Here is a 27,418-nt window from a genome sequence, read left to right on the forward strand (position 1 = left end):
TGAAAAAAAAAATAGGTCATTTGATAAAAATATCCAGTCAAACCATGATCTCTTCATTCAGGAGGAGTTAAAAGTGAATACTTTTGGGCTTCAAAGGAGTGCTTCTTTGGTTGGATGTGGATTTACCTGTTAACATTGGGCTGTAAAAATAATGGCAGGAAGTTGATGTTTGACAGCAAAAATAATTCTAGTGTAAGTAAGAACTTCAGAAAGGAGCCAGAAGAAAAAGAGAGCTTACAGAGCCTTGTGTTGAATCAACAAAACAAATCTCATTACAGACGAAGGTACCAGGTATGGATTCATGGAAATGGAATTAAAAGTTCAGAAGTGCTGTGAAATCCCACAGTTTGAATTATAGAATATTAAGGTACAGCTAAATCAGTATTGACTTCTGAATTAGACTATTGACGAGAAGCATCATCTGTATTTGATGAGGAACTATTTTGCGTGTTGTGATGTGTATGTGAGTGCGTGTGTGTGTGTGTAGGAAAGTGGAGCAATGTTATAGGAATTCTGTGTTAAATTCTAAAATTAGAACTGTAGGGATTTTTAAAATGTTGTATTAGATTCTGATGAGAGTTGCATGTTTTGAGATAAAAGCAAGTCTATCTTTAAATGTCAGTCAGGAGTTCGGCTTTTGTGATGGTTTGTTTTACTTGTCAATCCGCCTGGCTGTAGGTTCTAGCTGTTTAATCACACACCAATCTAGAGGTTACTGTGAAGGTCTTCTGAGATGCGGTTAACATCTAAAATCAGTTGACTTTAAGTAAAGGAGCTTGCTGTTGATCTTGTGGGTGGACCCCATCTGATCAGTTGAAAAGACTGCAGAGCAAAAACAGGTTTACTGGAGAAAGAAAAAAAAAAATTCTTCCTAAAGACTGCAACATCAGTTCCTGTCCAAGAAATTCCAGCCTGCCAGCCTGCCCTGCAGCCTGCAGACGTGCCAGGCCCCACTGTTGCATAAACCCATTTCTTGAAAGAAATCTCTTTATTTACGTGTATGTGTGTGCATCTGTCTGTCTACCTGTCTGTCTACCTGTCCATCATCTCCTACTGGTTCTGTTTCTCTGGAGAACCCTCACTGACAACAGCTTCCTAAATGGAAAGTGTTTTGAAGATGTCACATGGATAATATCCAGGGAGATGCTGGGATAGGAGAGTGGGGTCTGTTGTTGTGATGCTCCCACTTCCATGATGTTTTACAAAATGGACCTTGTTGAGTCTGTGCAGAGCCTCCCTGACACAGCCGCTGCTCCCCCCGGGCCTCCCTTGTTGTCTTTGCCCTTGCTGCTCCCTTTCACATGCATGATACCTTCGGCCCTCTTTGCCTTCGTGCATCTGTTGCCTTCTACTTCAAACACGTTTTCTCTCCTCTGTCCCTTGTCTGTGAAGCCTGCAGTTCTCCCTGCCCTCCTGTTCACACCAGAAGACCCAGGGGGCTCTCATCTCTGCCTGTCCTCTCCTTTAGAGTGTTGGCCACATCGGGCTCCATTGATTGGTTTGTGTGTGTTTTTTCATTTGCTAAGTGGTAGTCACAACGTCTTATTCATCTTTGTATTCCCGGCACCTAGCACCGTTCCTGGCATAGAGGAGGTGTTCAATCAGTATTGTTGAAAGACTGAATAAATAGCTCACCCTCGCCTTCAAGTTAGGGTGCTGATGACTGGGAGGTTTCTTAAGTGGCTGTTCTTTTAAGGGCTTGGTATATTTCTTGGACTTGAGGCTCTTAAAGAGAAACCCCTAAACAGACCTTTAATTCATACCCAAGGCTAGGTTCTCAGTATTTGGTGGTGGGGGTGGAGTTGGTGGTGGGGGGGATGATATATATGCTGAGCAGATTTAAGCCTATCCTGCAGAAACCTCTGGCATCATATGTTAGTGGCATGAATGCCTCACACACTCAGAATTCAGTTTTGGGCTGATTGATATTAACCTTTCTAATGAATGGCTGTTCCCAGTCTCCCTTTCGAAGTTTTATCCACCCAATTGGTCTTAAACTTGGTGCCTTTCCTAGTACCCTGTGGGGTCACTGGGATCCATTTTAAGCACCAGCCATAGGGAAAGCTCTGCCGCTGGATTCGTCTGCTGTACCTGTGTCTTGCTGCCACACAGTGTCGCTGTTGAAGCTTGTACCTATATAGTTGCCTGTCTGTCCAGCAGGGGTGCCCTCCCTGGCCCAGACCATGCCTAGGCCAGGAGCGTGTCCCTTTCTCCAGAGTGGCTGGCTTCAGAAGAGCTCCCATCAGTCAGACTGAAACCAGCTCTCCTACCCGTGCTGCTGAGTGCACAGGCCCATGTTGGCTGCTTGGCCACCCACTTTCCTTATGGTTTTGTTTGGAGGTCTCATCATTCTTCCTTACCACTGGGTCTGACCTCAGGTCTCGCTGACAAGCCTCTACACTCCCCTGCCCTGGGGACCAGCTGTGTATGTCAGGAGGCTTGGAGAGCTTTGCTAGAGTCACAGAAGTTTTTTACACTCCCCACTTCCCTTGCCCAGCTATGTTCTTGTCTTAACCCAGGGAGCCACTGGGGGATTACCTGAGTGATTCTTTGCGCAACCGAGGGAACAACTGCTGTGAGGTGACTTTCTGCTTCATGCCTTGAAATAAATGAAGCAGATAGAAATTTTTATGGGACTTCCAAATGGCACTTGATTTAGTCTCTACCCTGTCAAGCATTTTGTATGTAAAAATGGTAGTCCTTGCGCTGGGTAAGGCAGTATCATCACTTTTCCGTTAAGAGATACCAAGAAGCATGATTAGGTAAGAAGCAAAAGATGTTTAAAGATGTTAAAGATTCAATAGCTTATGGAAGCAGCTCAAGCCATCTAAATTCCAAATGTGAATTGTCCATAGGCTTTAAAACAGGGCTAAATTACATCGTAGGCCCTCTGTGCCCTTCACTACATCATTAATTTTCAGCTTCCTCTTTTATTATTCCTTGACATTGTCCTTGTTCGAGCCAGGCTCTTCCACTAATTGCACTGCTCTAACACACGCGGCTTGATCACACTTTGGGCGTCTTCTGCTGTTCCTCTGCTCCCTTTTGCGGCACCCTCTAATCCACGTTATGGATGCTGGGCTGATTTTTTGCTATCCCAGTGTTTCTCCTAGAAAAGGACAGTAATGAAAGGTGCATAGGTGGCCCAGTTGGTAAAGCATCTGACTCTTGATTTTGGCTCAAGTCACGGTCTCAGGGCTGTGAGGTCAAGCCCCACATCAGGCTCCTCACTGAGCATAGAGTCTGCTTAAGATTCTCCCTTTTCTTCTCCCTCCCTAAATAAATAAATTAATTAATGAACTAAGTTATATTTTAAAAAATGACAGTAGTAGCTACCATTTCTTTTTTTTTTAAGATTTTTTTTTTTTTTTTTTTTTTTGAGAGAGAGAGAGAAATAGAGCATTGGGGGGCGGGGGAGAGGAGAAGCATGTTCCCCACTGAGCCGGGAGTCCTAGCCCTGAGCAGGAAGCCTGATGTGGGGCTTAGTTGCAGGACCCTGGGATCATGACCTGAGCCAAAGGCAGACGCTTAACCAAGTAAGCCACTGAGGCACCCCAATAGCCACCATTTCTTAAGTCTCTTCTATAATTATGATTATTTTTGTCATTTAAAAAATACAGAAATAACATACCTACACAAAAGTACATAGAACACATATGTACAGCTTAATTTTCACATAGTAAGTTGTTACAAGGTATTTTTACATGAATACCCTTGTTATCACCATTCACGTTAAGCACCAGTGCTATTGCCATCATCGCAGATGCCCTGTAGCTAGCTGTCTTTCCTGATAATAAACCCCTCTATCCTGCCCTTCCTCCAGTGTAACCACTCTCTCACTTTAATGCCCTTCAATCTTGCTCATAATACCTCCCCAATGACTACAGTTTAGCTTTGCTGTTTCTGAGCTTCATACACTTGTAATCATACAGTATGCTCTCTTTTTTGTCTGGCTTTGTTTATGTCATGGTTTCTGAGATCCATCCAGGCTTTGTAACGGAGTGGTTTGTTTTCATTGTTGAATAGTCTCCATTGTATGATAAAGCCATGATATATTTATCTTTTCTTCTGTTGATAGATATTCAGGCTGTTTCCAGTTTGAGGCTCTTATAAATAACGATGCTATAAACATCTCCGCACATCTCTCTTGGTGCCTGTGTATACATCAGGGCCTGGAATTTTCCAGTGGGAAAGTTTCTAATTATAAATTCAATCATGAATAGGTATAGATTGATTTTTTAGTGCTTTTTGTTCCTACGTACCTTTTGGTAATTCGTAAGTGTTTTTCTAGAAATTTGCTTTTATCTAAATTTTTAAAATACACTCTCACTCTCTTTAATCTCTGCAGGTTCTGTAGTGATGCCCCTTTATCATTTCTGATGTTGGTTGTTGATGCCTTCTTTCTTGGAATTTCTTTTTATTTTTTTTTTTAAGATTTTATTTATGTATTTGACAGAGATCACAAGTAGGCTGAGAGGCAGGTAGAGAGAGAAGAGGAAGCAGGCTCCCCGCTGAGCAGAGAGCCCGATGTGGGGCTTGATCCCAGGACCCTGAGACCATGACCTGAGCTGAAGGCAGAGGCTTTAACCCAGTGAGCCACACAGATGCTCCCTTTCTTGGAATTTTGATCAGTCTTGCTAGAGAGTAGTCAATATTAGGTCTTTTCACAGGACCAACTTGGTTTATCCTCTCTGTATTGTATATTTCTGTTTTCTTAGTGTTTGTTTAATTAAATTCTTTTTCTTTTGCTTTTTTTTCTCTCTAATTTGAGGAAGACTTTTAATTCATTAGTTTATTTAGCATTTCTTTTCTAATATGTTAAAATTAAAAGTTTAAGGATTGTTTTAGTTGTATCTCACAATATTTTCATTACTATCCAGTTCAAAATATTTTACATTTCCCACTGAGATTTCTGTTTTCACTCACATGTGATTTGGACACGTGTCTCTTGGTTTCCAAAGATCTGGGGGTTGTCAAGTTATGTTTTTATTATTGATTTCTAATGTAGTTATATTATGATCAAAGATTATCCTATGTAAGACTTAGTCATTTAAAAGTTTTTGAGACTTGCTTTGTGGCATTGTTTATGGTCAATATTTCTAAATGTTCCTGTTGCATTAAAATAATGTACATTCTGTAATTGTGTTAGTCTTTTATGTATATCCATTAAATAGAATTGGCTAATTCTCTCATTCAAATCCTTTATGACCTTACTGATTTATTTGTCTGCTGATGTCATTGGTTATTGAGAGAAATATGTCGCTATCTCCTATTACCTGTGTGAATTTGTCTACTTTTTCTTACCCCTTGTCAAATTATTATAAGTTTCTCTATTGTATGGGCACATCGTATCTTCCTGATGAGATGAACCTTTTGTCATTATTAAGGTTCCCTTTTAATCCATAATAGTATGTTTTGCCTTTAAAATTTGATATAATCAATTATACTAGCTATACATTTTACATAAATAATAGCTATATATTTCTTTTTGTTATTGTTTGCATGCTATCTTTTTCAACTTTTTTTTTTTACTATCTTACTTTCAACCTTTAAGTAGCCTTAGTTTTAGATTTCTTTTTTATGACAGCATACATTTGAATTTTGACTTTGGAGGTATGAAAAATATCTTTATTCTATCCTCACACTTTTCCTCTACTTTCTGCATTGTCTGTTTCCTCTGGGTGCCTCATTTTTGTTTAGTTTTGAGCTTTTTTTTTTTTTTCTTGCTAGAGATTTTTCTCAAATATATGGTAATGTCCAATCTCTGCTCATTTTTAAGAGGGGACAAGAAGAAGATGATTAGAAAGTCTCTGTGCACAGATAAGCTTAAGACAGGAAATTATTGAGGAAGGGGGCTGTCGTTGGTGAGCACTTAGCTAATTCACTGGGAGACCTCAATTGTTAATAAGGTTTTTGGGGAGGGCAAGGCTAATCTTTGAGATGTTTTCAACCCAGACAAACAGCATTGTGGGTAATGGGACTCACAGCTATATAATTTATAATGTTATATGCAATGTATTATTATATATAGTATAAAATACAAATATTAATTATAATATTATATACAAACTTATATTTTTACAGCTCCTATTTTTAACTAAAGTGTATAACTCTTTGCCTGAATTTCTCCAGATAGCATATGTCTATCTTCACTAGGTGGGGTGAAAGTCATTTCCCGGTTTTATTGGCTGAGGGAGGGTACCTGGTAATCTAACTCCTCCTCATGCAGGATTTCCAGCTTCTGTTTTCAGTTCTGCCCTTCCCCTCTCTCCCCTTCTGAAACACTGAGCCTTCTTTCTTGAGTATTGTTGAGGTTCAGACGCAGAATTTAGCTCCCTCCTTAATGCACATCCTAGAAGGATTTAATCATACAGAAAAAGTTAAAACCATGTTCATTGCCATTCCTTAATTGTCTTTCCAAAATTTTATTAAATTTTCTTCTTTTCTGTCATCTCTTTTTCTACTCTGCAGATTTGATTCTTTTATTCCTAGACTGTACCTTCTGGAGAGGGGAAAGCTATCTTCTCACATGTAACCCTGCCTCTGGACTGCTGTGATGTGGGGCACCAAAAGAAGCTCCTGGGAAATAAGGTCTTAAGTTAGATGTCCCTGTTGAAGCAGGGGCATCTGGTTCAAGGACAATGGGCAGGTGTTGAAATGGAGGGAATCATTATAAATAAAGCACAACATATTTTATTCCTAGCCCCATCTGAATCCAAAGGCATGAGGCTATTGTACATGAACAAATGAAACTTAAAAGAGGCATTTCTCCATCATTGGTGATTGACCTCAAAATTGGTGAAAGTGACATAGGTCACCATAATAGAACCTGCATCAGTATCTTCCTTGCCATTGGCACAGACATCAGTATCTTTGGGCCTTGGCACACTGTGACAACATGCGTTGCAGTAACAGACACTTGGGTAGGCATCAGTAGAAGAGAGGATATCTTTGGAACCATCTTTAGCAGTATTAATTTTAAAATAGCACCATGATAGCTGAAAGTACTAGTTTCAGAAGCACAGATTCAACTTTCTGCAAACTCACTGAATTATTTGGGAGGAACTTGATGGGCCTAAAATGTTCACAAGGTGGGTGGAAATTTGGCTTTATTTCCACCCTCCCTCCCACAGGCTGGTGTGGTATAATGAAGCTATCGAGATGTCAGACTCGTGGTTGGGGCTGAGGGTTACCCATAGGAAGAGGTGTGAGTGCAGGGTCACAGCCCCACCCAGTATCCTTACAACTTCGAACGTCTCTCCCAGTAGGCTGTGTGGGCGAGGCTTGAGGTGCCTGACTTGAGTCTTAGAATGCGCGGCAATTCCTCCTGCAGCAAGGGGGCCCCAGGCAGCCAGGTAGGGAGCCTCCTCATCCATGGGAGACCACCACGAGGCCATGCCTCATCCCATCCCTCTAGTTCCGGTTGAGTGCATAGCTTGTAAAGCACACATTGCAAAGCAGAGCATGAAATTCTTTATTGTGAAATCAAATGAAGCTATATAATTAACAAAATTGCAGAGCAAATTTATGGAGCAATAAGAATCATGTCATTTCTAATTTGAAGGGCATTTGATAATACTTAGGCATTGTTAGGATAAAGAAATGCCCCATGGGCTCAGCTCTTCCACAGAGGGTCTAAGTGTGGAGCTGGCTGTGGGTGAAAGGTGTGTGCCCTTTAGCATCCGAGAGTACTGGACACCTGGAAAATTTGTGAATCCTAACTCTGCTACCCCACGTCATTCATACCATTGGCAAACTCACTTCCAGGGCTCCCCCTAACAAGCTCCTGTGACACTCTTTATTTTACACCAAGTCACGTGGCTTCATCGGATCTTTTTTTTACCTTCTGGTGACACCTTGTAGCAGCCCTATAAAAATCTTTGATATGTCAGAAATGTAGCCTCCACTCTCTCTAAGCTACACTTTATCTCTCTTTATTTTGTCTTTTGTCAACACTTTCTATTTCAAAATCAGGTTCCTTTTAGGCCAGCAAGCTAAGAGACTTCACCTTTTTATCTATCTTTTTATCTGTGAACCACACAGCTTCTCCCCCATTTATTGTCACTTGTTTGACACTCTCCTAGTGTGCCCCACATCTCATGAAATGGAGACACATTCTAACAGATTGGTTTTATCTAGAGCCCGTGTGCCCATTTTTTAACTGGTGCTATTTGGAAATCCGGACATTTATGAATTTTGTACGTGTGAATCGTACACTGAGATTTAAACAGAAGTCTCCCTGTTGTCTTAGGCGGTGGGGTAGAGAGTGGGCGCAATGCATTTATCCTTGTTCTTCTTAGGAGTCTTTTGAAAATGAGTATCAGTTTATCAGCTACTGGTGACTCTTTTCTTCTAGCCAGTTTAATGGCATCCCTTTCTCAAAGGTTTTATAAGATTCTTGTATTGTTTAAATTGAACTAAATATTCAAAAGTACATTTTTAGGTTGGCAAATGATTTTTTTTTCCCCTTGGCAAATGATTACAACTCTTTTCATTGCAATGAGTGGAAACTCAATCCAGTGAGCTTAGGAACAAAGATGGGAGGCAGTAATTACTAGAGATTAACAGGAGGTGTCTCATGGAATCTCATGGTCTGTGGAAAATGGTGGAATTAGACCCCCACCTATGGTCTGTTATCTTTCTTTTTTCCTCCTTTGAGTGAATAAATGTACCTCTATCTTCTGTCTGTCTCAATCCCTGCTTCTCTCTTTCTGCAGACTTGAGTTTCCCAGTGCACAGGACAGAATGTGGACACATTCCTTTTTTTTTCCCCCCCAGCCAACCTTGTAGATAAAGATTTCCTTCTTTTTATCTTTGGATCTTGGTTCTTAATTACCAGAAAAGGAAAAAAAAAAAATAGGCCAGTGGCAGAGTTGGATATTATTGTATACATGTGTCCGTAGGCTTACTCCTGGAACCCTGACTGAGGAAGGGTGGTTGTAGGAGAGAAGAAATTATTAGACAAGAAATACTGGATGATAACGTAGAAAGTGACCACTTAGCTCTGAGGTGCTATTTCTTTTCCCTCGGAAAATTATGAGCTTATATGTATCAGGCCCATGGTCTAGCATATAGCGAGACATTAGTAATTTTTTGTTTAGTGAGTAAATGAAAAGAAATAAGGTAGATGCTTATCTAATATAAATTCACATGCTGCAAGAAGGGTTCTTGGTTGGGAAAATAGCCCCCACCCCCTTTTCTATACCTAGAGCCTAAAATGTCTTCAACAAGAATAGGAAACAGGTGATTGGGAAATAGTGTTGTGTAGCCAGCTATGGGGAAGAGAATGAGAAGTGGTTGAATTCACAATCAAAAGAAGGAGGAGGAGAAAGAGAAGGAGAAGGGGAGGGGGAGAGGGAGAGGAAAGAGAAGAGAAAGGAAAATAATTATCATACTATCACAAAGCAATTATGCTTTGAATTTGAAAATTTCGTAGGGAGTAGAAAGACAGTCTCATTTTTCATGTTTATTTTATTACACACAGTGGAAAAATTATAGTTTCTGCCAAAAGTTAATTATTGTATTTATGTCCCAGTATTTCGTTCCATTATTTCTTATCTATTTTGACCTTTTAACAGCCCTGAACACTTACCTTCATTGAAAAACATCCATTAAAATTGAACTTGCTTTTCGTTCTTCTTTGAGCAGCATCAGAATCTTAGCAGAATTTATAAGTTATTTCATGCCTCCCTAATTAGTTTAGAAGGAAGCATCATTATGTAGGATAAATTAATTAATGCCATTCTGGCTCAGCTCATAATTCACTTTACAATTCAGATATATTTTATCTGAATAGTTATAAACACATTGAATGTTATTTAACATTAAAATGTGATCAAGTTAGATATGAAATTAATTTTAAGTAATATGTGGCTCTCTGGATTCCCGTGGGGATTTTTTGGGGTTCTTGTAGCAAAAAGTTCAGGATTTTACATTTTTATTCTTTCTGTTGTTTTTCTAGTGACTTTGGTAAAGATACATTAAGTGTCTTGGCTGTGTTTAATTCATTAAAAGTAGAAGATAAGCCCATTTTGGGCATCCAATTTGACTGCATATTCCTGGAATATTTGTGAAGGTGAGGGAAAAAAAGTGAAGTAAGATAAAAAACTTGGGGTATAACCACAAAAATTCTGTAACTTTAAAATTAGTTTTGAGACTTTATTATTTTGTAGTCTGGTAAACTTCTAAATTTTAACTTCAAAGAATAAACAACAAATGTAGCTTGGCAGTATCCATTTAAAGGGCAGTGAAACAAATTTGTTTTCTTTTTTCACATGAATAAAATAAATGTATTTTCCTATATAGCTCTTGTATTGTGTGGGCCAGCAAATTGGTACAAAAAGCTACATATCGATATCTAGTCTCATTTAAAAGGATTCTTTTATTTATTTACTTACTATATTTTGCCATCTTTCTGTTAATTTTTTATTGAGGTATAATTAATACATAACATATTAGTGTCAGGTGTACAACATAATGATTTGATATTTGTATATACTACAAAATGATGACCACAATAAGCTTAGTTAACATTTATCACCATATATAGTTATAATTTTTTTTTTCTTGTGATGAGAATTTTTAAGGTCTACACTCTTGGGGTGTCTAGGTGGCTCAGTGGGTTGACCATCTGCCTTTGGCTCAGGTCATGATCCCTGGCTCCTGTGTTGGGGTTGAGGTTCCTGCTCAGTGGAGAATCTGCTTCTTCCTCTCCCCCTTTAGCTCCTCCTTTCTCCCCCACCCCTGCCCCTTGTGCTCTCTTGCTCTCTCAAATAAATAAAATCTTTTTTAAAAAAAAGATCTATACTCTTAGTAAATTTCAAATATCCAATTCAGTATTATTAAGTATAGTTACCATACTGTATGTTACAACTCCATAGCTTATTTATTTTTTATATTTTTTTTTAAATTTTAATTCTGTTATAATTAACATAGAGTGTTATATTAGTTACAGGTGTACAATATAGTGATTCAGGAATTCTATACATTACTCAGGGCCCATCATGATAAGTATATTCTTTAATCCCCATCATGTATTTCACCCAGCACTTTCCACCTTCCTCCCCTCTGGTAACTTTCAGTCTGTTCTCTATATTTAAGAGTCTTTTATCTGGTTCATCTCTTCTTTCTTTGCTCATTTGCTTTGTTTTTTAAATTCCACATATAAGTGAAATTATATGGTGTTTGTCTTTCTCTGACTGATTTTTTTTTTTAATTTATTATACTCTCTGGATCCATCAGTGTTGTCACAAATGGCAAGATTTCATGCTTTGTCATGGCTTAGTAATATTCCACATCTTCTTTGTCCATTCATCTATGAATGGACACTTGGGCTACTTCCTCAATTTGGCCATTGTAGATATTGTTACATTAAACATAGGTTGTGCATGTATTTTTTTTGAACTAGTGTTTTCATATTCTGTGAATAAATGTCCAATAGTGGAATTACTGGATCATGTGGTAATTCCATTTTTAATTTAAAAGGATTCTTTTAAATAATAAGATTCTGTAGATAGCATGCAGAGATTTTATAGTGTTTTGCTTTTTTTCATTATTAGTCAACTAAATTACATTCAAATTAATTTACAATGTGTAATTGCAGAAAGTCAAGGGTGTATTCTTCATTTTGATTTGATTATATTCTTGCCTCTAGCTTTTTATTCTAGAAGAGGTAATAAAAATGATACAATGATATTCTGTTCTTTGTTAGAACATCATAATTACATAGCCTACTCATCTTTGATGTTTCTTTTTGGTTTATGTTATATTACAGATTCTTTCTTTTTAATCTTTTATCCTTTTGTCCTCTTCTTAGTTTGGCCCTGGTGTCAGATGATCTAAATAATTATAAATGAACCAATTGACTACTTAATTCATTTAAATATTTACTACATCCCTAAGTTGTATTATAAGCTGGGAAAAAATTTACCTGCTTGGCCAAATGAAACATGTTCTTTTTTTTTTTTTTAATATTTTATTTATTTATTTGACAGACAGAAATCAAAAGTAGGCAGAGAGGCAGGCAGAAAGACGGGGGGAAGCAGGCTCCTTGTTGAGCAGAGAGCCCAATGTGGGACTTAGTCCCAGGATCCTGAGATCATGACCTGAGCTGAAGGCAGAGGCTTAACCTACTGAGCCACCCAGGTGCCCCATGAAACATGTTCTTTATCCTTGATGAGCTAAGTCTTGTGGGAGAAAGGGGCAATGGGAGGAAATTATTAAAATTCTTGAGGAAGATGATTTGATACTGAAATATATTGAAAGTGTTATGGTAATACCAGGGAAGGGGTGGCTTTCAGGGGTAATGGCAGGAGATTTCTCAGTGGCCAGGTTGAGTTAGTGATCTCAGTCCAGGACAAAGAGGATGGCATTCCAAACAAAGATCACTGAACACAAAGATAATAAGGTTAAAAAAAAAAAAAGATACTAAGGCACATTATAGAATAGTGGGGTGTTTGGTGAGATTGATTTCATGGTGAGGTAGAGGATCTAATACAATGAGGTATGAGGTTGTGACATAAAGAGAAACTTGTCTGAATGAAAGCATGGCTTGGCAGAGTGGATAGTCTTCTTATCCATGCTCTACTCATGACAGTGGGAGCCACTGTTTTATTTTACAAAGTGGGAGTCAGTAGGCTAGAGGTCTGCCATGTTTTATATGCCTATTATGAAATTGTGCTAGAAGCTTTACATTCTTTTTTTTTTTAAGATTTTATTTATTTATTTGACAGACAGAGATCACAAGTAGGTGGAGAGGCAGGCAGAGAGAGAGGAGGAAGCAGGCTCTTCTGAGCAGAGAGCCCGGTATGGGGCTTGATCCCAGGACCCTGGGATCATGACCTGAGCCGAAGGCAGAGGCTTTAACCCACTGAGCCACCCAGGCGCCCCGAAGATTTACATTCTTATCTCAAAAATGTAATAATCTTAATCCTCAGGAAAACTGTGTGCGAAATTGATGTTTTCATCCCCACTCTACAGATAAGGGAATGAGTTGATCATTTCTCCCAGGTCATAAAGTGGGAGGGGTAGTTTGCAAACCCAGGACTTTCTGGTTCTAGGACTCCTTCTTTTGGTATAATGTTTTCCTTGCCTAGGGGTCACTACAGTGGCAATACACAGTCTGAAATAAGAGGAAGACAGTCACAGAGAAATAGGAGGCCATTGCTTTAATTTAGATTACAGAGGTTTATGAAGAGGATTAAGCTGTTGGTAGTAGTGATGACAGGAAAAACAACATAGATTTGAGAGCCTTTCAGAAGTAATCTTAGTGATTAATCAAATGTTAGGAGTAAAGGAGGGGAATTGCTGATATCCTGAGGTTTCTATATTTAGTACAGATGAGTTTCACTGAATGGGCTGAAGCAAAGCAAGGGATGAAAGGATTGGTTGATGTATGGAGAATTTATTCACAGGCAGGGTGTGTTTGTTCAGTGAAAATGCCATCTGCAGTCTTCTTATGCATGTCTTCCTTATAAAAATGAGAAGGTATATATGGCTGAAGTTGGGAAGTTTGAAGTAGTATTTTATCTGTAAGTGTTGTTAGATCCAGATGTGATTTTAATTATTCCAGGCTAGTTCTAATCATCATCTGCAGGATTTTGACATTCCAATGCATCTTGCTTCATAAGTTCATACCCCAGGTCTTGCCTGGAAGGTTCATATGCATGTATTGAGTTCTATCAAAGCCTTTCAATAAGGAAGAACTAAGAATTTTGAGCAAAAATACTAAAATGTGGTTATTTAGATAATAGTTCACTAAATGACTAGATTAAAGGCTGTTAATCATTTCATCACAAACAGAAAAAGATTGGGAAAATATTAATATAATAAATCTAGGTTTAATTCCTGGTGCTCTGTAGTGACAAATTTTTTCCTCAATGTCGTTAAGAGTACTTAAAATTTTTGCTTTAGTTTCATTGTGTTTAATGCAGGACTGTACTCCTGTAAGTCAACTCCTTATCCATGATTTACTTGTGTATGAAGCCCCCAATCATGTTTATGTTGCCCAAACGTGGCTGGGAGAGACAGCTGTGACATTATGAATCCAGCTGGCCACAGATGGATCTTTAGTGAAGCATGAATCCATATTGGTTTGGTGATCTATGTTTACTGCCTCCTGTTAAACTTTCAGAGACTCAACTCCTAAATCACCTGGCATTGACTACATCCACGTACACATAAGTAATAGATTGAAGTGAACTGGAACTTTTGTTGCTAGTGATCAAGTCTGTCACCTCTAATATCAATTTACTAGATTATAATTTTATGGACTGTTTAGCTGACGTTAGAATCCGATTAGTTTATGCCCATTTAGCACATGGTTTTCACCAAGTACGATAGTCTTGATAGCTTTTTAGGCTGTTTTGATAATGATGAACATATCCAAGACCCTGTATGCTGAAGTCTCCACCCATCTGTTACGGATTTGACAGTTAAACTCGAGTTCTCAAGAAAAAATAAAAACCAAAGTCACAGCCTGTAAAGAAATTCATTTAGAATTTTTAAAGAAGATATCAAAAATTGGTATTTACCAGGAAGGCTGGTAGAACTGCAAGATTTTCTAGATCTATGCATAGTGGAAATAACTAGCTAAAATAGAAAACAAACAAAAGATGTATGAATAGTTGAAATAATTAGTTAAAACTCCAAACAAAACTAAAACATTAATAGTGCCTCTAGCAAATAATATTTAATTCTGAATCACTCCCCAAAACATTGGGTATGATGTTGCACAACAACTGACTAACATTGCTGATATAAATGTGTGCCCCCTCTGTCCTATATAGCCAGAGCAGGCACTATCGTTAGTGTTAATGGGTAGGCAAATCAATGAACTAGCTCTTGCAAATTTTTGTGACAGGTTGCATATTTGTAATTCTGTATGTTTGTCTAAAGCAGGAAAAGTTAGAATACCTACTACCTTTTATATATCACTCTTCACTTTTATATATACTAGTTATTTCATAAATTGTCTGTGCTATCTCGTCTTCATTGTTACCATAGCATTCAGTACTCACCACATGTCCACAGTTCAAATCTTAGTTTACTATGGTTTCTGTGATTTAATATACATAGATCTATCCATACCATATAGAAAACAATATGAATAACTTGGTTTGCTTCATTAATTCATACAGTAAGCCAATGTTTATTGATCACATACTATACACAGAAGTGCTCTAAGTCCTGGGGAAATCAACAGTGAAAATTATGGCCAAAATAGCTCCCTGTCCTCCTGGAGCTTATTATCTAGTTTTAGACACTGTTTTTCTCTTGATTTTTGGTAGTATGGCCCTGTTTCTTGACATCCTAGTAATATTTCATTGAATGATGTTTGGTATATATAAGAATATGTAGAAGATCTAGATGATATCTTATTCTTCTGGAAAATGTTCATTCTTTCCTCTGTTAGGTGGGAGGAACAATGGGATGGAGTGGGTAAGGACTGATTCAGTTTCAGTATGGACCCATCCATCTCTGGTTTTCTCTAGCCTCCCATCCTTCTGTGTGTTCTCTTGGGCCATTCCTTCTGGCAGGCTCTGAAATTATCAGTAGTCTTCTCAACATGGTGAAATTGCCAAACCTCTGCTATGCTTCTCAGAGACTCTCTGCTTAGTCTCTTGGCTCCCCCCCACAAACATAATTTGTAATTTGGCATATGTCTTGAAAGTAACCCCAGCTGTGTATCATGCTTCCTTCCACACCCCTTGAAGATGAGGATCTCAGCTCCTTAAGTTCCTAATGTTTCTCTCTCCAGTTCGCTGGGACGGCCCCTGCCAGGGCAAAGCCCAGATTCTCATCTGCTTGCCTTGCATGCAGAATCAGCTGAAGTCCCCAGAAAAAATGGAGCTAACTTTTCCACAATTCCCTCCAGTCTGGTATCTTGGTTTTTTTCTACTTCTCATTGCAATCAGCTCTCAGGTTGTTTTAAGCAGATTTTGAGGGGCAATTTCTGTCTTTTATTTATATGTTTTAGTTGTTCTTGGCTGGATCATTAATCTCTTGCAAACTCATCCATTTTATCCCTATTTTTAGGTACTGAAATTAGAGAATGAGGTCTTCTTTCAGACATATCTATGTTACCGCAAGGAAGGTACCCTGCAATTTCCATCCTAGCTCAAGGTATTCCAGAACTAATTGGCAAAGTAGGCAGGTGGGGATGTGTCATTGAACACATCCTTCAAAATGTCACTGAAAGAGTTGCACAGTTACTAGAGCTAATACTCTGAAGTATGCTGAGTTCACTGCCCAAGAACAGTTCACCAGTAGTGATACTGAAGGGATTAAGACCAAGCTGTCCAAGTTAACTTAGGGGCTTTCGCATTGAGGCTGCTCAGATTGGTGAACTCAGTGGGAGTCCAATACTTGAGGGTAGCTCTTATGAACTGCAGCTTCTGCATGCTACTCTTGATTCTATTACGATTTATCCTGAAAGGAAATAATTCTTCATCTTCATAGTCTACTAAAATACTGGGGAACAGAGTAGATATTCTTTGTGTTTTTTTTTATATCTCACTAACCCTTATAGGAAGAAGATATAGAGAGCATAGTAGTTAAGTGTCTGAATTTGGGAGTCAATCAAATTTAGATTCAAGCCTTGTCCATTTACTAGATGCTTGACCTTGAGAAAATTGCAGAAACTCTCCAATGCCTCAATGCCTTATCTGTGAAACAGGAATAATGATACATCTCATTGCACTGACATGAAAGCTCTTGGAGACATTGTACTTAAAAGTGCTTATAATGATCTCTGGAATGTTGTAAACCAGCAGTTTATGGTAGCTATAATTATTTTAGTTATTATGAAACCTATGGAATAGAGACTCAGAATTTTGAGGTGAGAGCTTAGGATTTTTATAAAGATCTTCTAAGGTAGGTGAATGAAGCTTGTGGAAAAAAAAAGTTTTTCTAAGAGTTCATAAGTTTATTTTTGTTGCTAAGTTAAACTACTTAAATATTTATTTATTTTATGGATAACAAAACTATAAGAAAGAACTCCAGAAAAAAAAACAACTGAATTGGGATGATTTACCTCCAGTGACTTCAAAAAAGTATTTCTTCGGGGCGCCTGGGTGGCTCAGTGGGTTAAGCCTCTGCCTTCAGCTCAGGTCATGATCTCAGGGTCCTGGGATCGAGTCCCGCATCGGGCTCTCTGCTCATCAGGGAGCCTGCTTCCCTCTCTCTCTCTCTGCCTGCCTCTCTGCCTACTTGTGATCTCTCTCTGTCAAATAAACAAATAAAATCTTTAAAAAAAAAAAGAAAAGAAAAAGTATTTCTTCGTAGTTTCACTAAATAACAAACATATCATTTTCAACTGTATTTTGTATTAAATTTATACTAAATTTGTATTAATTTTGTATTGATCTAAGAAGAATCAAGGTTAACTAATAGTCTAAATTGTACAGGTGTTATCACGTTTAAGAAAAGGAACAAAATTTAACATAAAAAAATTTGAGTGAAAAAAACTTGGAGAGAGAGAAAAAGAGAAAGAAATTTGATTCCTAATTACCATTCATTAGTTATGTGGTATTGATTGGGCAACTTAAGTGATCTCCGTGTGTCCCAGTTTTCCTGGAAAAATTGTACAATGAGAAAATAATACTAGGATTTTCTTGAATATCAAATGAGGAAAAGGAAATGAACATTACATGCAATAAGCATAGTCTTGTTCTTGTATTTAATGATCAGTTGTGCCTTTGAATCTCTCTTTGGGTCATGGAGACCATGAAGCAGAAGAATTTGTGACATAAAAAGAGATGATATTAAATCTGGTTATTGGTATTTAATAATTTAAACCACATGTTTTTGAATCAAATTTTACTTTTCTTTATTGTATGGAAATTTTCTCAAATGAACATTTTTTTGACCATCGTTCAGGTATGATATTTTATCCAAAGCCTAGTCCCAGTACCTCTTCAATGGTTCTGAGTCAACAGAACTGAAGGAAAACCAAGCTTTTCTCTTCCCTTTCAAGTTACTCTGATACAGGAATTGTTTCCACTCTCTGCATACCTGAGTGAGCATGAAATGATGCCGTTACTGAGTATTTCTGTTTGATTTCTCAAAAACTGTTGTCAGTCTTACAGCTTGACAATGAAATGCACTTGGTAATTGGTATAGCCACAGTCAGTCTTCAGATCTAATTGGAACTACCCAGACACCCTCAGAAGTCTTCCTAGCCTTTCAGATCTGTAAGCATATGTGATGAGACAAAGGCAGGAGAGCATATTGAAAGGGAGGGAAGTCCCTTTGCGTGTTGTTGAACCAGAAGTCTTTGATATGGCTCTCTCAGTCTGGACAATGTCTTGTGTGTTTGTTTCCACAGAGCATATATCATTACAGACTATATGGGCATCCGAAATGAAAGTTTCATGAAATTAGCTGCAGTAGGGACCTGGATGGGGGACTTTGTCACAGCCTGGATGGTAAGAAATTTTAACTTCACCCATTTCAAACATTTGATGGAGGAAAATGTTCATAATGTTGGATAGACACTGCTTTTGATGGGTTTAGAGCAAAAGAGTTACTTCTCTCTTGAGTGGAACAAATTCATGAGTACAGATAAATTTAGAGATTATTTGCAATATCTGTTTACCTTAGGGGAAAAAATTCATGCAATAATAATATTAATGATGGCCGTCCACCAGGAAATAATTTATTTATGACATAAATACCTGTGTATCTATCTGTATACATATGAGCATACCAACATACACACATTAATGACATTAACAGAAACTTGCTTGTGATGTTGTAAATAATTTTGTGAAGATTGTTGTTTTTGACCTGTGCAAGTTTCAGGTAAGGGATATTGTCTGGCCTGTCTCAGAAGACCATATGAAAGATTTTTAACAGCTGTTTTTATTTTTTAAAATTTCTTTTTCACAACACATCTTTTACAATTTTATTCATATTGTTTTATTTTTATCTAATTTTTTTATTTGAGTATTGTTGACACCCAATTAACATTAGTTTCAGGTATACAACATAATGAATCAACATCTCTGTACGTTATGCTATGCTCACCACAAGCGTAGTTAGAGCTTTTCAAATAGTTTTCTACATTTATTTTCCTCATTGAACCTACAAAATTAACTTTGCATTGCTAGTATTTATTATTATTTAAGCCTACAACAAATAGACAAACCGTATTTCATGCTGAGTTCATCTGCCAAGAGAGTAACTTCTTGTTTCATTTTTAGTTTTCATTTAACATTTTTTGGGGGGCACCGGGGTGGCTCTGTGGGTTAAACATCTGCCTTCAGCTCAGGTCGTGATCCCAGCGTCCTGGGATCGAGCCCTGCATCGGGCTCCCTGCTCAATGGGGAGCCTGCTTCTCCCCTGCCTGCCATTCCCCCTGCTTGTGCTCTCTCTCTCTCTCCCTCTCTCTCCGTGTCAAATAAATAAAATCTTTAAAGCATTTTTTTTACTCAGGTATAGTTAACACAGTGTTATATTAGTTTCAGGTGTACAATGTAGTGATTCCACAATTTTATACATTTCTCAGTGCTCATCAAGATAAATGTACTCTTAATCTCCTTTGTCTGTTTCACCCACCCCCCACCCACCTCTCCTCCAGCAACCACCAATTCGTTCTGTGTATTTAAGAGTCTACTTTCTTGTTTGTCTGTTTGTTTGCTTTTGTTTGTTTTTATTTCAAGTTTTTATTTAAATTCTAGTTAGTTAACATACAGTGTAATATTAGTTTCAGGAGTGGGGTGCCTGGGTGGCTCAGTGGGTTAAAGCCTCTGCCTTCGGCTCAGGTCATGATCTCAGGGTCCTGGGATCAAGCCCTGCATCGGGCTCTCTGCTCAGCAGGGAGCCTGCTTCTCCCTCTCTCTCTCTGCCTGCCTCTCTGCCTACTTGTGATTAGTCTGTCAAATAAATAAATAGAATCTTTAAAAAAAAATATTAGTTTCAGGAGTAGAATTTAGTGGTTCATCACTTACATCTAACACCCAGTGCTCATCACAAGTGCCCTCCTTAATGTCCATCACCCATTTAGCGCCCCCCCCCCCCCCCCCCCCCCCTCCATCCCCAGTTTGTTCTCTGTATTAAAGGTCTGGGTTTTTATTTGTCTCTTTTTGTTTCTTAAATTACACATGTGAATGAAATCTTATGATTTGTCTTTCTCTATCTGATTTATTTTGCTTAGCATTATATCCTCTAGGTCCATCGATGTTTTTGCAAATGACAAGATTTCATTCTTTTTTATGGCTGAGTAATATTCCATGGTATATACATGCCACGTCTTCTTTACCCCCAAAAAACCAAAACACTAATTCAAAAAGATGTATGCACTTCTGTGTTTATTGTAGTGTTATTTACAATAGCCAAGATATGGGAGCAGCCCAAGTGTCCATTAACAGATGCGTAACTCTGTTTTAACCATTGGATTAATGAAGTACAGTATGTAGCTTGAAAGTTCTAGGTCCTATGAATTTATAAGACAATCTCAGAGTACAAAGAGCATAACTCTCCTAAAAACGGAACATGTTAACCTTTGTTGACACCTCTCATAAGTGTAGTTAATCATAATTGGCTTTATTCATCTTCACTTGAAAATGAGAGGACCTACCAAAGGTGAGGGTGCCCTACTTAAACAAGACTTGCAGGGACATGCCCCTACAAATAGTGTCCCAAGTAACGATTGTCGCAACTGTTACTGCCCTTTCTGTGGATAGCTTTGTGTCTTACGTATGGATACCTTTGTGTCTTACCTAGAACAAGTGTTTTCAGGAGACAGGAAACAGTTATATCTTTACTGCTACTACTGTGATCATCCTGTAAGAATATCAAGGAACTACCAAGGGGTTTGAATAGCTCATTTTTGAGCCTCCTCCCATACCTGTTCAATTTTAGAATGTTAATAGAACAAAGTACCAAATGGATCCCATTCCATTAACTTTAAAATCTAGTTTTGAAAACTGATTTATTTGTAATCAACTAGATAATAAACCAAATGTCAGGGAACATGGCTGACTCAGTAGGTAGTGCATGCGACTTTTGATCTCAGGGTTGTGAGTTCAAGCTCCATGTTGGACACAGAGCTTATTTTAAAAAATGCAGAAAATTCTTTAGAAAAAAAAAAAAAGAAGCCAGATATTAAGAGGAGGCTGCCTCGTGTCACAAATATCTGTTTCCATTGGGAAAAACTATTTAGAAGGAAAACTATTTCCCTTCTAACACTATTTCCCTTTTAGAAGAGAAAGTAGAAGGAAAACTTTAAACACGTAATTTCCATGAAATATGAGGTGATAACTTCTGAAAAATTTCTGCACTAACTGTGGATTGTGATATTCTTTTTTACTCCATTTTATGGTGAATCTGCTTAATAAAATGGGAAAGAGAATTCAGAAATTTGGATTCTCTGACCTTGCTGTGTCTGGCTTGATCTTCCACAAATAATAATGCAATCCTCTGAGCCCCGGTTTGCACATTTCTTTAAGGGGGCTAATAGTTGTTATCCATGTTATAGGTTTTCTATGAAGATGAAGTATGTGGTCCCGTGATGCTGGCAGTGCGAGGGAGATAGAAGTGCTTTATTGCAGCTGTTCATGTTTTTCCCAGCTTATCCCAGGCTTTTGGTCCAGTTTCTAGACCAAGGTCTGGAGTTTTCTCCAGTCACCCGAGTTAGAACACACTAAGGCAATATGATCCATTACTTCCTGACTTCCATGCAACTCTGCGCCTGATCAAAGTCATGGCAGAAGCACCAGACCAGCAAGCCCCAGGACCTTATGCTACAGTTTTCAGGCTTAAGTCCACCATTTGATACAGAAGTTATTTTCTTTCCCATGACGACATCGTTATTTGTGGCCCAATTCTATCTAAACCCTCCCCAGACTTTCCCTCAAGACAGTGTTTCTAATACCATATGTGGCTCTGCCCCTATTTACTAGTTTTATTTTTTTAATTGGGATTTTTTTTTTCTTTTGAATTATAAGGTGGGGTCCAACTTCTAGGACAGCCTTGAGAGGCAAATGCCTGGGGCAGCTTCTACCAAAGACCTTTACCTTTTCTAACTGGATTTCTACTGTGGACTCATCTGCCCTACTCTTGTGGCTTAGCAGAATACAAATAATTCCACAGTTCAGCTGTGGCTTTTCTCTCCCTCTGAGGTCTGGCTGACCTTCATAGTTTCTCCTAAATCTACTACTGTAATGCCTTCTATTTTTGCTAGCTAACCTGGTAACTTTTTACTTTTTTCAATGCTGCAGATTACTGTGATCAATACTTCCAGTACCACCAAGGTAGGACAGGATTGAGAATCAAGAAAACTGTGTTTTAGGCTTAACCCAGCAGTGTGATCTTAAGTCACTTCACCTTCTGGGGCCTCCCATGTTTTTCTTTCTGTAAACGGAGAGAGAATCAATCCAAAGTCCTTTTCTGCTTATGTTATATGAAATATTGACCTTTCCCTGTTAGACACAGAGATGGAAATGGCAAAGGAAACACAGTGCCCTTCTGATTTGAAAGTACAGTCACACAGGGAGGCTTCCCAGAGCACATCATTTCTATTCCCATTTTTATTCACCGACTAGGTGGTAAGTTTCCATATAAATATTTATATGTCTACATATGTGTGCATTGATAACATTTTAAAAAATAATAGTTTTCCTCATGAGAGGAGTCTGAGGAGCTTTGACCTTCATTTGTCTATTGAATTCTCATCATGAAGTGAATATCAATGATGAAGGTGACTGTCATGGAAAAGTAAGTGACTATTTACATTTCCAATAAAAGTGTGCCTTTTAATGTATTTCTGAAATGGAGAATTTTTCTTTTATGGAAATAGTTCAGAACTTCCCCATGGTTTTAAAAGGCATACTGGGACTGATACATTCCCCAGGCATAGCTGATCTCAACCAGTCTCACAACTGTCTTTGCCCCTCACACTACAGAGCATCAAACTCTACTAGGTTCAATTTCCTAGGCCATCCTGACTATTCTTAGCTCTGTGGGATGCTTCATGCAGAGGACAAAAAAAAAAAAAAATTATCAGGGTTAAAGTTACTTTTTTTTGTCAAGTAGATTTTTTAAAAACTTAGAAAAAAGTAATACTTAAAGTGATGGGTGGTATCATTCAGCACTGAGCTGGCCGTTCATGTTGATAGGAGCAGAGAAGAGCTCTGTCATGAAATTTGCCCACACTCTGTCATTGAACAAGGAGCAGAGGTGTTGGCCCGTTCCATAGCACATTTCTCTAGTTTTACCATCCCTCCTTCAGAAGGGATCACAGGCTCTACTCAGGTCTAAGGTGACAGGTGAGGCTGAGGACATCAAGATGGCATTTGCTTCTCCCTCTCATTTACTACCAGAAGGAAAAATCACTTCCTGTCTCTCTATACCTTTTCACCAGACCCTACTTCTTCCTGCTCTAGTGGCTTTTCTGTTACAGCTGTAAAAGGTAATCTGGCTTATGATAGTGATAGGGATATCAGAGTCCAGGTTTGAGGTTTGTGGTTGTGGGTGGGGGAGGAAGGGTACACATGAGGTGAAGTTGAGTCGTGACCTAAAGATGATAATGACATGTTAAAAACTGAAGTCATAAAGCATTTTTTCATCATAAAACCAAATATGGTGTGTATCAAATCCTAATACTCATGGGACCTTAGTTAGCCTCAACATATTTTTGAAAGGATTATCTGTGGACTTTTGTGCATATGTGTGCTGCTACTAGCTAAGCTTTCACCATAAAGAGATGTCATTCATACAAAAAACAATTTCATTGTTTGCCAGTTGGGTTTACCTTTCTTTCACATTTTTATAGTGACCATTTTTTTAAAAACTGTGTATGATTTTAAGAGACTTTATTTTTTCTTTTTGAAATTCAGAGTTCCATTAGAGCTAGACAAATGTAGTCAATATGTTCATGTGGAAATGCCTTTAGATTGATAAAATATAGCCCTGGTAGTTGGATTATAACAAGAAATAAAATTTTAATATTTGGTTAATTTTCTCTATTGAATCTCTCAAGAATATGGTATTTAGAGAAAGAAAACATTTTTTTAAAAAGATTTTATTAATTTATTTGACAGACAGAGATCACAAGTAGGCAGAGAGGTAAGCAAAGAGAGAGGAAGAAGCAGGCTCCCCGCGGAGCAGAGAGCCTGATGTGGGGCTCGATTTCAGGACCCTGGGACCATGACCTGAGCCAAAGGCAGAGGCTTTAACCCACTGAGCCACCCAGGCGCCCCAAGAAAGAAAGCATTTTTAAAGATATATTTCACCCTTCTATTTTAACTGTGGCTGTTTCCTGTGTTTTAACTGTGGCTGTTTCCCTCTAAATATTTGATTTCGATTTTGCCTTCCTATTTTTCACACGTTTTCTATGTCTTCAGAGATTGTATAATTCATATTTATATTGCTATTACCTTTGTTCCAAAAGACTGTTAATTTAAGAGGTAAAGCTGAAAACTCTTCCTGATTAGAAATTTCCTGAGGGGAGTTCCAGCGCCACTTGTGGCACTCACCACAGCACCTGGTGTGAAATAGATGCTTTAGAAATCTTCACTGTAGAATAAAGAGATCCTAAGAGTACATATGCATTAAGTTCCATTTCTTTTTTCTTGTTTCCTTCTTGCTCCCTTTTGTGACCCAGTATCGTGAAATGGACATTTCTAGAATGCTGAAAAGGTGGAGGGAGAACTAGATTGTTCAGAGTCTTCCCATGCCCCTGCCCCTCTAAGCTTGCTAAGCCTGTTTCCAATGCCAGGAGGACACATGCATGTAAACACCCTTGGATGGAAGTAATAGATTGTTGGTGTCATTATCCCCAAATTGTGATGTATTCTTTGGGTCTTAAAGGCGTTCGTAGATAACACAAAGATGGAGTTCCCGAGATCTTGCCAGAGGGTTCCTTTAGTGGTCATAACTGCTGTCAGTGGTATAGTTTTGCTCCTGGCTCTGGGGATGGAAGGAAGCTAGGTTGAGACATATCCCTTCAGCCACTTAAGCAGAGAGCCATTACCACATAAGACAGAAATTGGTTAGCCTTCAGTGGAAAGAGGCAGAGAGAATTAAAGAATGGTATATGCTTGAGAATAATTTCTATTCCTGAATTAGTATTTATTTATAAATTTGGAACAGAATAGAGGGAGGGAATGTTTCTGCAGCTCTGAAAGTAGAATATTCCTTCTGACTTAAAGGTAAAAAATATGAAATATGAAATAAAAATTTTAATTATATATACATACTAACTTAAAATCTGGCAAGAGTTTGTATTGGTGTCCTGTGCTTATTACTTATTTTCTATTACTATTTCATGCTTACTACGGGAGGGTCGTGATTATCTGTTATTTTCATATCACCAAATTAATAATAGTTTATTTAGTTTAACATTGTCTATTATACACCTTCCCTTATTTTGTGGACTGCTGTGCAGATGCGAAGGTTGTCAGTGAACAATAGCTTATAGTATAACTGACATCATATCTAGCTTATTATTCTGTCTGGAATTGAGCTTGGCAATTCCTATTCTGATCAATGCCAGTTTTCTAATTATTTCTCTTCCACTTATATCAAAATGGCGGAGTAAAAAGCATAATTGAATTGATTTAGTATCTGAAATAAGGTAGCAATAAAAGCTCTGCTGAATTTAAATAATGGAAAAGGATTTACACCGTGATAGACAGACTAGAAGGATCAGAGTTAGCAAACTCATTGAGCAAGTGTATATGACAAACAGAAGGACACTAATGAGATATTTAACCACTGGAGCTGGACTCAAGAACCTGACATTACTCTGAGTTTTTATCATTTGCTCTCTTTCTCTGTCTGTTTGAGCTAGCTCATGACTTCAGTTATCTCTATGATTGGTTAACCACATATTTGATAAGTCTATAGTTTTCATTTCATTATTTTGTATAGTGCAAGCAGAAACTGGATTAATAATTTAATGAGGTCATAATATAGTCTATCTAGAAAGATTCTGTGTTGAGTGAGAATCCCAATAAAAGAGCATGCATCACAGATTTGGGGGCACAAGATTTGTTGAGGAAGAGTGCTTCAGAGAACCCCGTTGGGAGATGAGAGAAGCCAGAGAGAGGTGGGGAAGGAGGCAAGGGAAGGTGTGGTCAATATGGTTGCGGAGAAAATCTCCCTTTGGCCTGGTCCACTGGGTGGGTGTTATGTTCTTGGGGAATGGAGTGTACCAGTAGTGCAGAGAATCTGGGAAGGGCATCAACACAGACAAACCCAAAGGACAGTAGATTTAATAGTACTTGTAATTGTCAAAAATCATTGCCAGTTCATTTGGCCATTTGATCGGAACAGAGAGCATAAGAGGAGAATTATTTTTTACATTTCCTTTTTATTCATTAGAAAATTTAGAACCAAATATGGTCATTTTACTTTTGCACGTATAAATATTTTAATGTCTCTATAAATATTTTAGCATTGTGTTTCATGTTCCTTCAAAATAATAAGTTCTCACTAAAAAATTAATAAGACAGGAGAGTCTAACCTATTTTCAGAGAGCATCACAAATGGTGATCAAGAATCTTTTAATTTTCAGGACTCTTGGATTTTTAAAGTATTAACAATCTGGCAGGAAATAAAGAATTTCTGAGTGAAATAGGTTGTAGCACAGAGATGTTTAAGAATAGAAGCACAAATTCTGGCTCTGCTCCAACTCTTCTAAATTCAATGTCTATAGGAAATTCCATAATATGTTATAGGTATATTATATGTAATTTATATTCACTTATTAAAAATTTATGGACTATTTTATTCTAAGCATGAAAGGCATCTATGGAAATGTACTGAATTGAACTGCAGTAAGATAGGAAGACACGATGGCCATCACTCACAGAGAGACGTTCCCATAGAGGCAGGACACGTTCCCTGTTCATCTTTCCCATTCCCAATGCAGTTTCAGCACCTTTCTGTTCCATTATGCTTTATTTCTATTACTTGGTTTATACTTCCTCGAGGCAGGTGAGGAAAAAAGGGTTGTCCACACATTCTTTATGATTTTCCTAACATAATGCTCAACACCTTTAAAGCACCATTGATCAGTCATTTTCCTGAAGTTTAAATAAAAGCCAGGAAGCATTGGTATTTATTTTTCCTTTGAAAGTCATTGTATAATGAAATGAATACTGTTTGCTAATATCAGCATCGATTAGAATCTCAGAAAAGAAGCTATGTACTTTTTGTTTTTTGGTAAAAGTGATTTTATAAGTAGTCGGATTAGTCCCCTTATAATTTTTTTTAAACTTTTATGTAGTGCCTCTTCTTGTGGGCATATTGCTATTTCTGTGTGTTTGTTGGCATGTGTGTAAGTTTTCAGTTAGTTTCCAAAGTCTTCAATGCTTTCAACTACTATAGTATCCTGCCAAGCTGAATAATCTTTTTAGGAATATTTAATCACAGATCTTAATAAGATGTGGAATATAGACAGAGAAGTTTGTTT

General features: G+C 37.9%; 1 protein-coding gene across 3 annotated transcripts in view; it reads left to right on the top strand.

The window, feature by feature from the left end:
• The window catches only part of LOC111157831 (transmembrane protein 117), a 470,551-nt gene that overhangs the window by 220,504 nt on the left and 222,629 nt on the right, over positions 1 to 27,418 (top strand). For 2 of the 3 annotated variants that reach the window (XM_022519503.1, XM_022519505.1), the window contains exon 4: positions 18,326 to 18,425. The exons of the other annotated variant lie outside the window; for it this stretch is intronic. In XM_022519503.1, coding sequence (XP_022375211.1) covers positions 18,326 to 18,425 — 100 coding nt within the window. The remainder of the gene's footprint in view (positions 1 to 18,325; positions 18,426 to 27,418) is intronic. 3 annotated transcript variants of the gene reach the window in all.

The sequence above is a fragment of the Enhydra lutris genome, unplaced genomic scaffold (genome assembly GCF_002288905.1).
Source record: "Enhydra lutris kenyoni isolate GAN:26980312 unplaced genomic scaffold, ASM228890v2 scaffoldscaffold56, whole genome shotgun sequence".
Classification (NCBI taxonomy): Eukaryota; Metazoa; Chordata; class Mammalia; order Carnivora; family Mustelidae; genus Enhydra; species Enhydra lutris.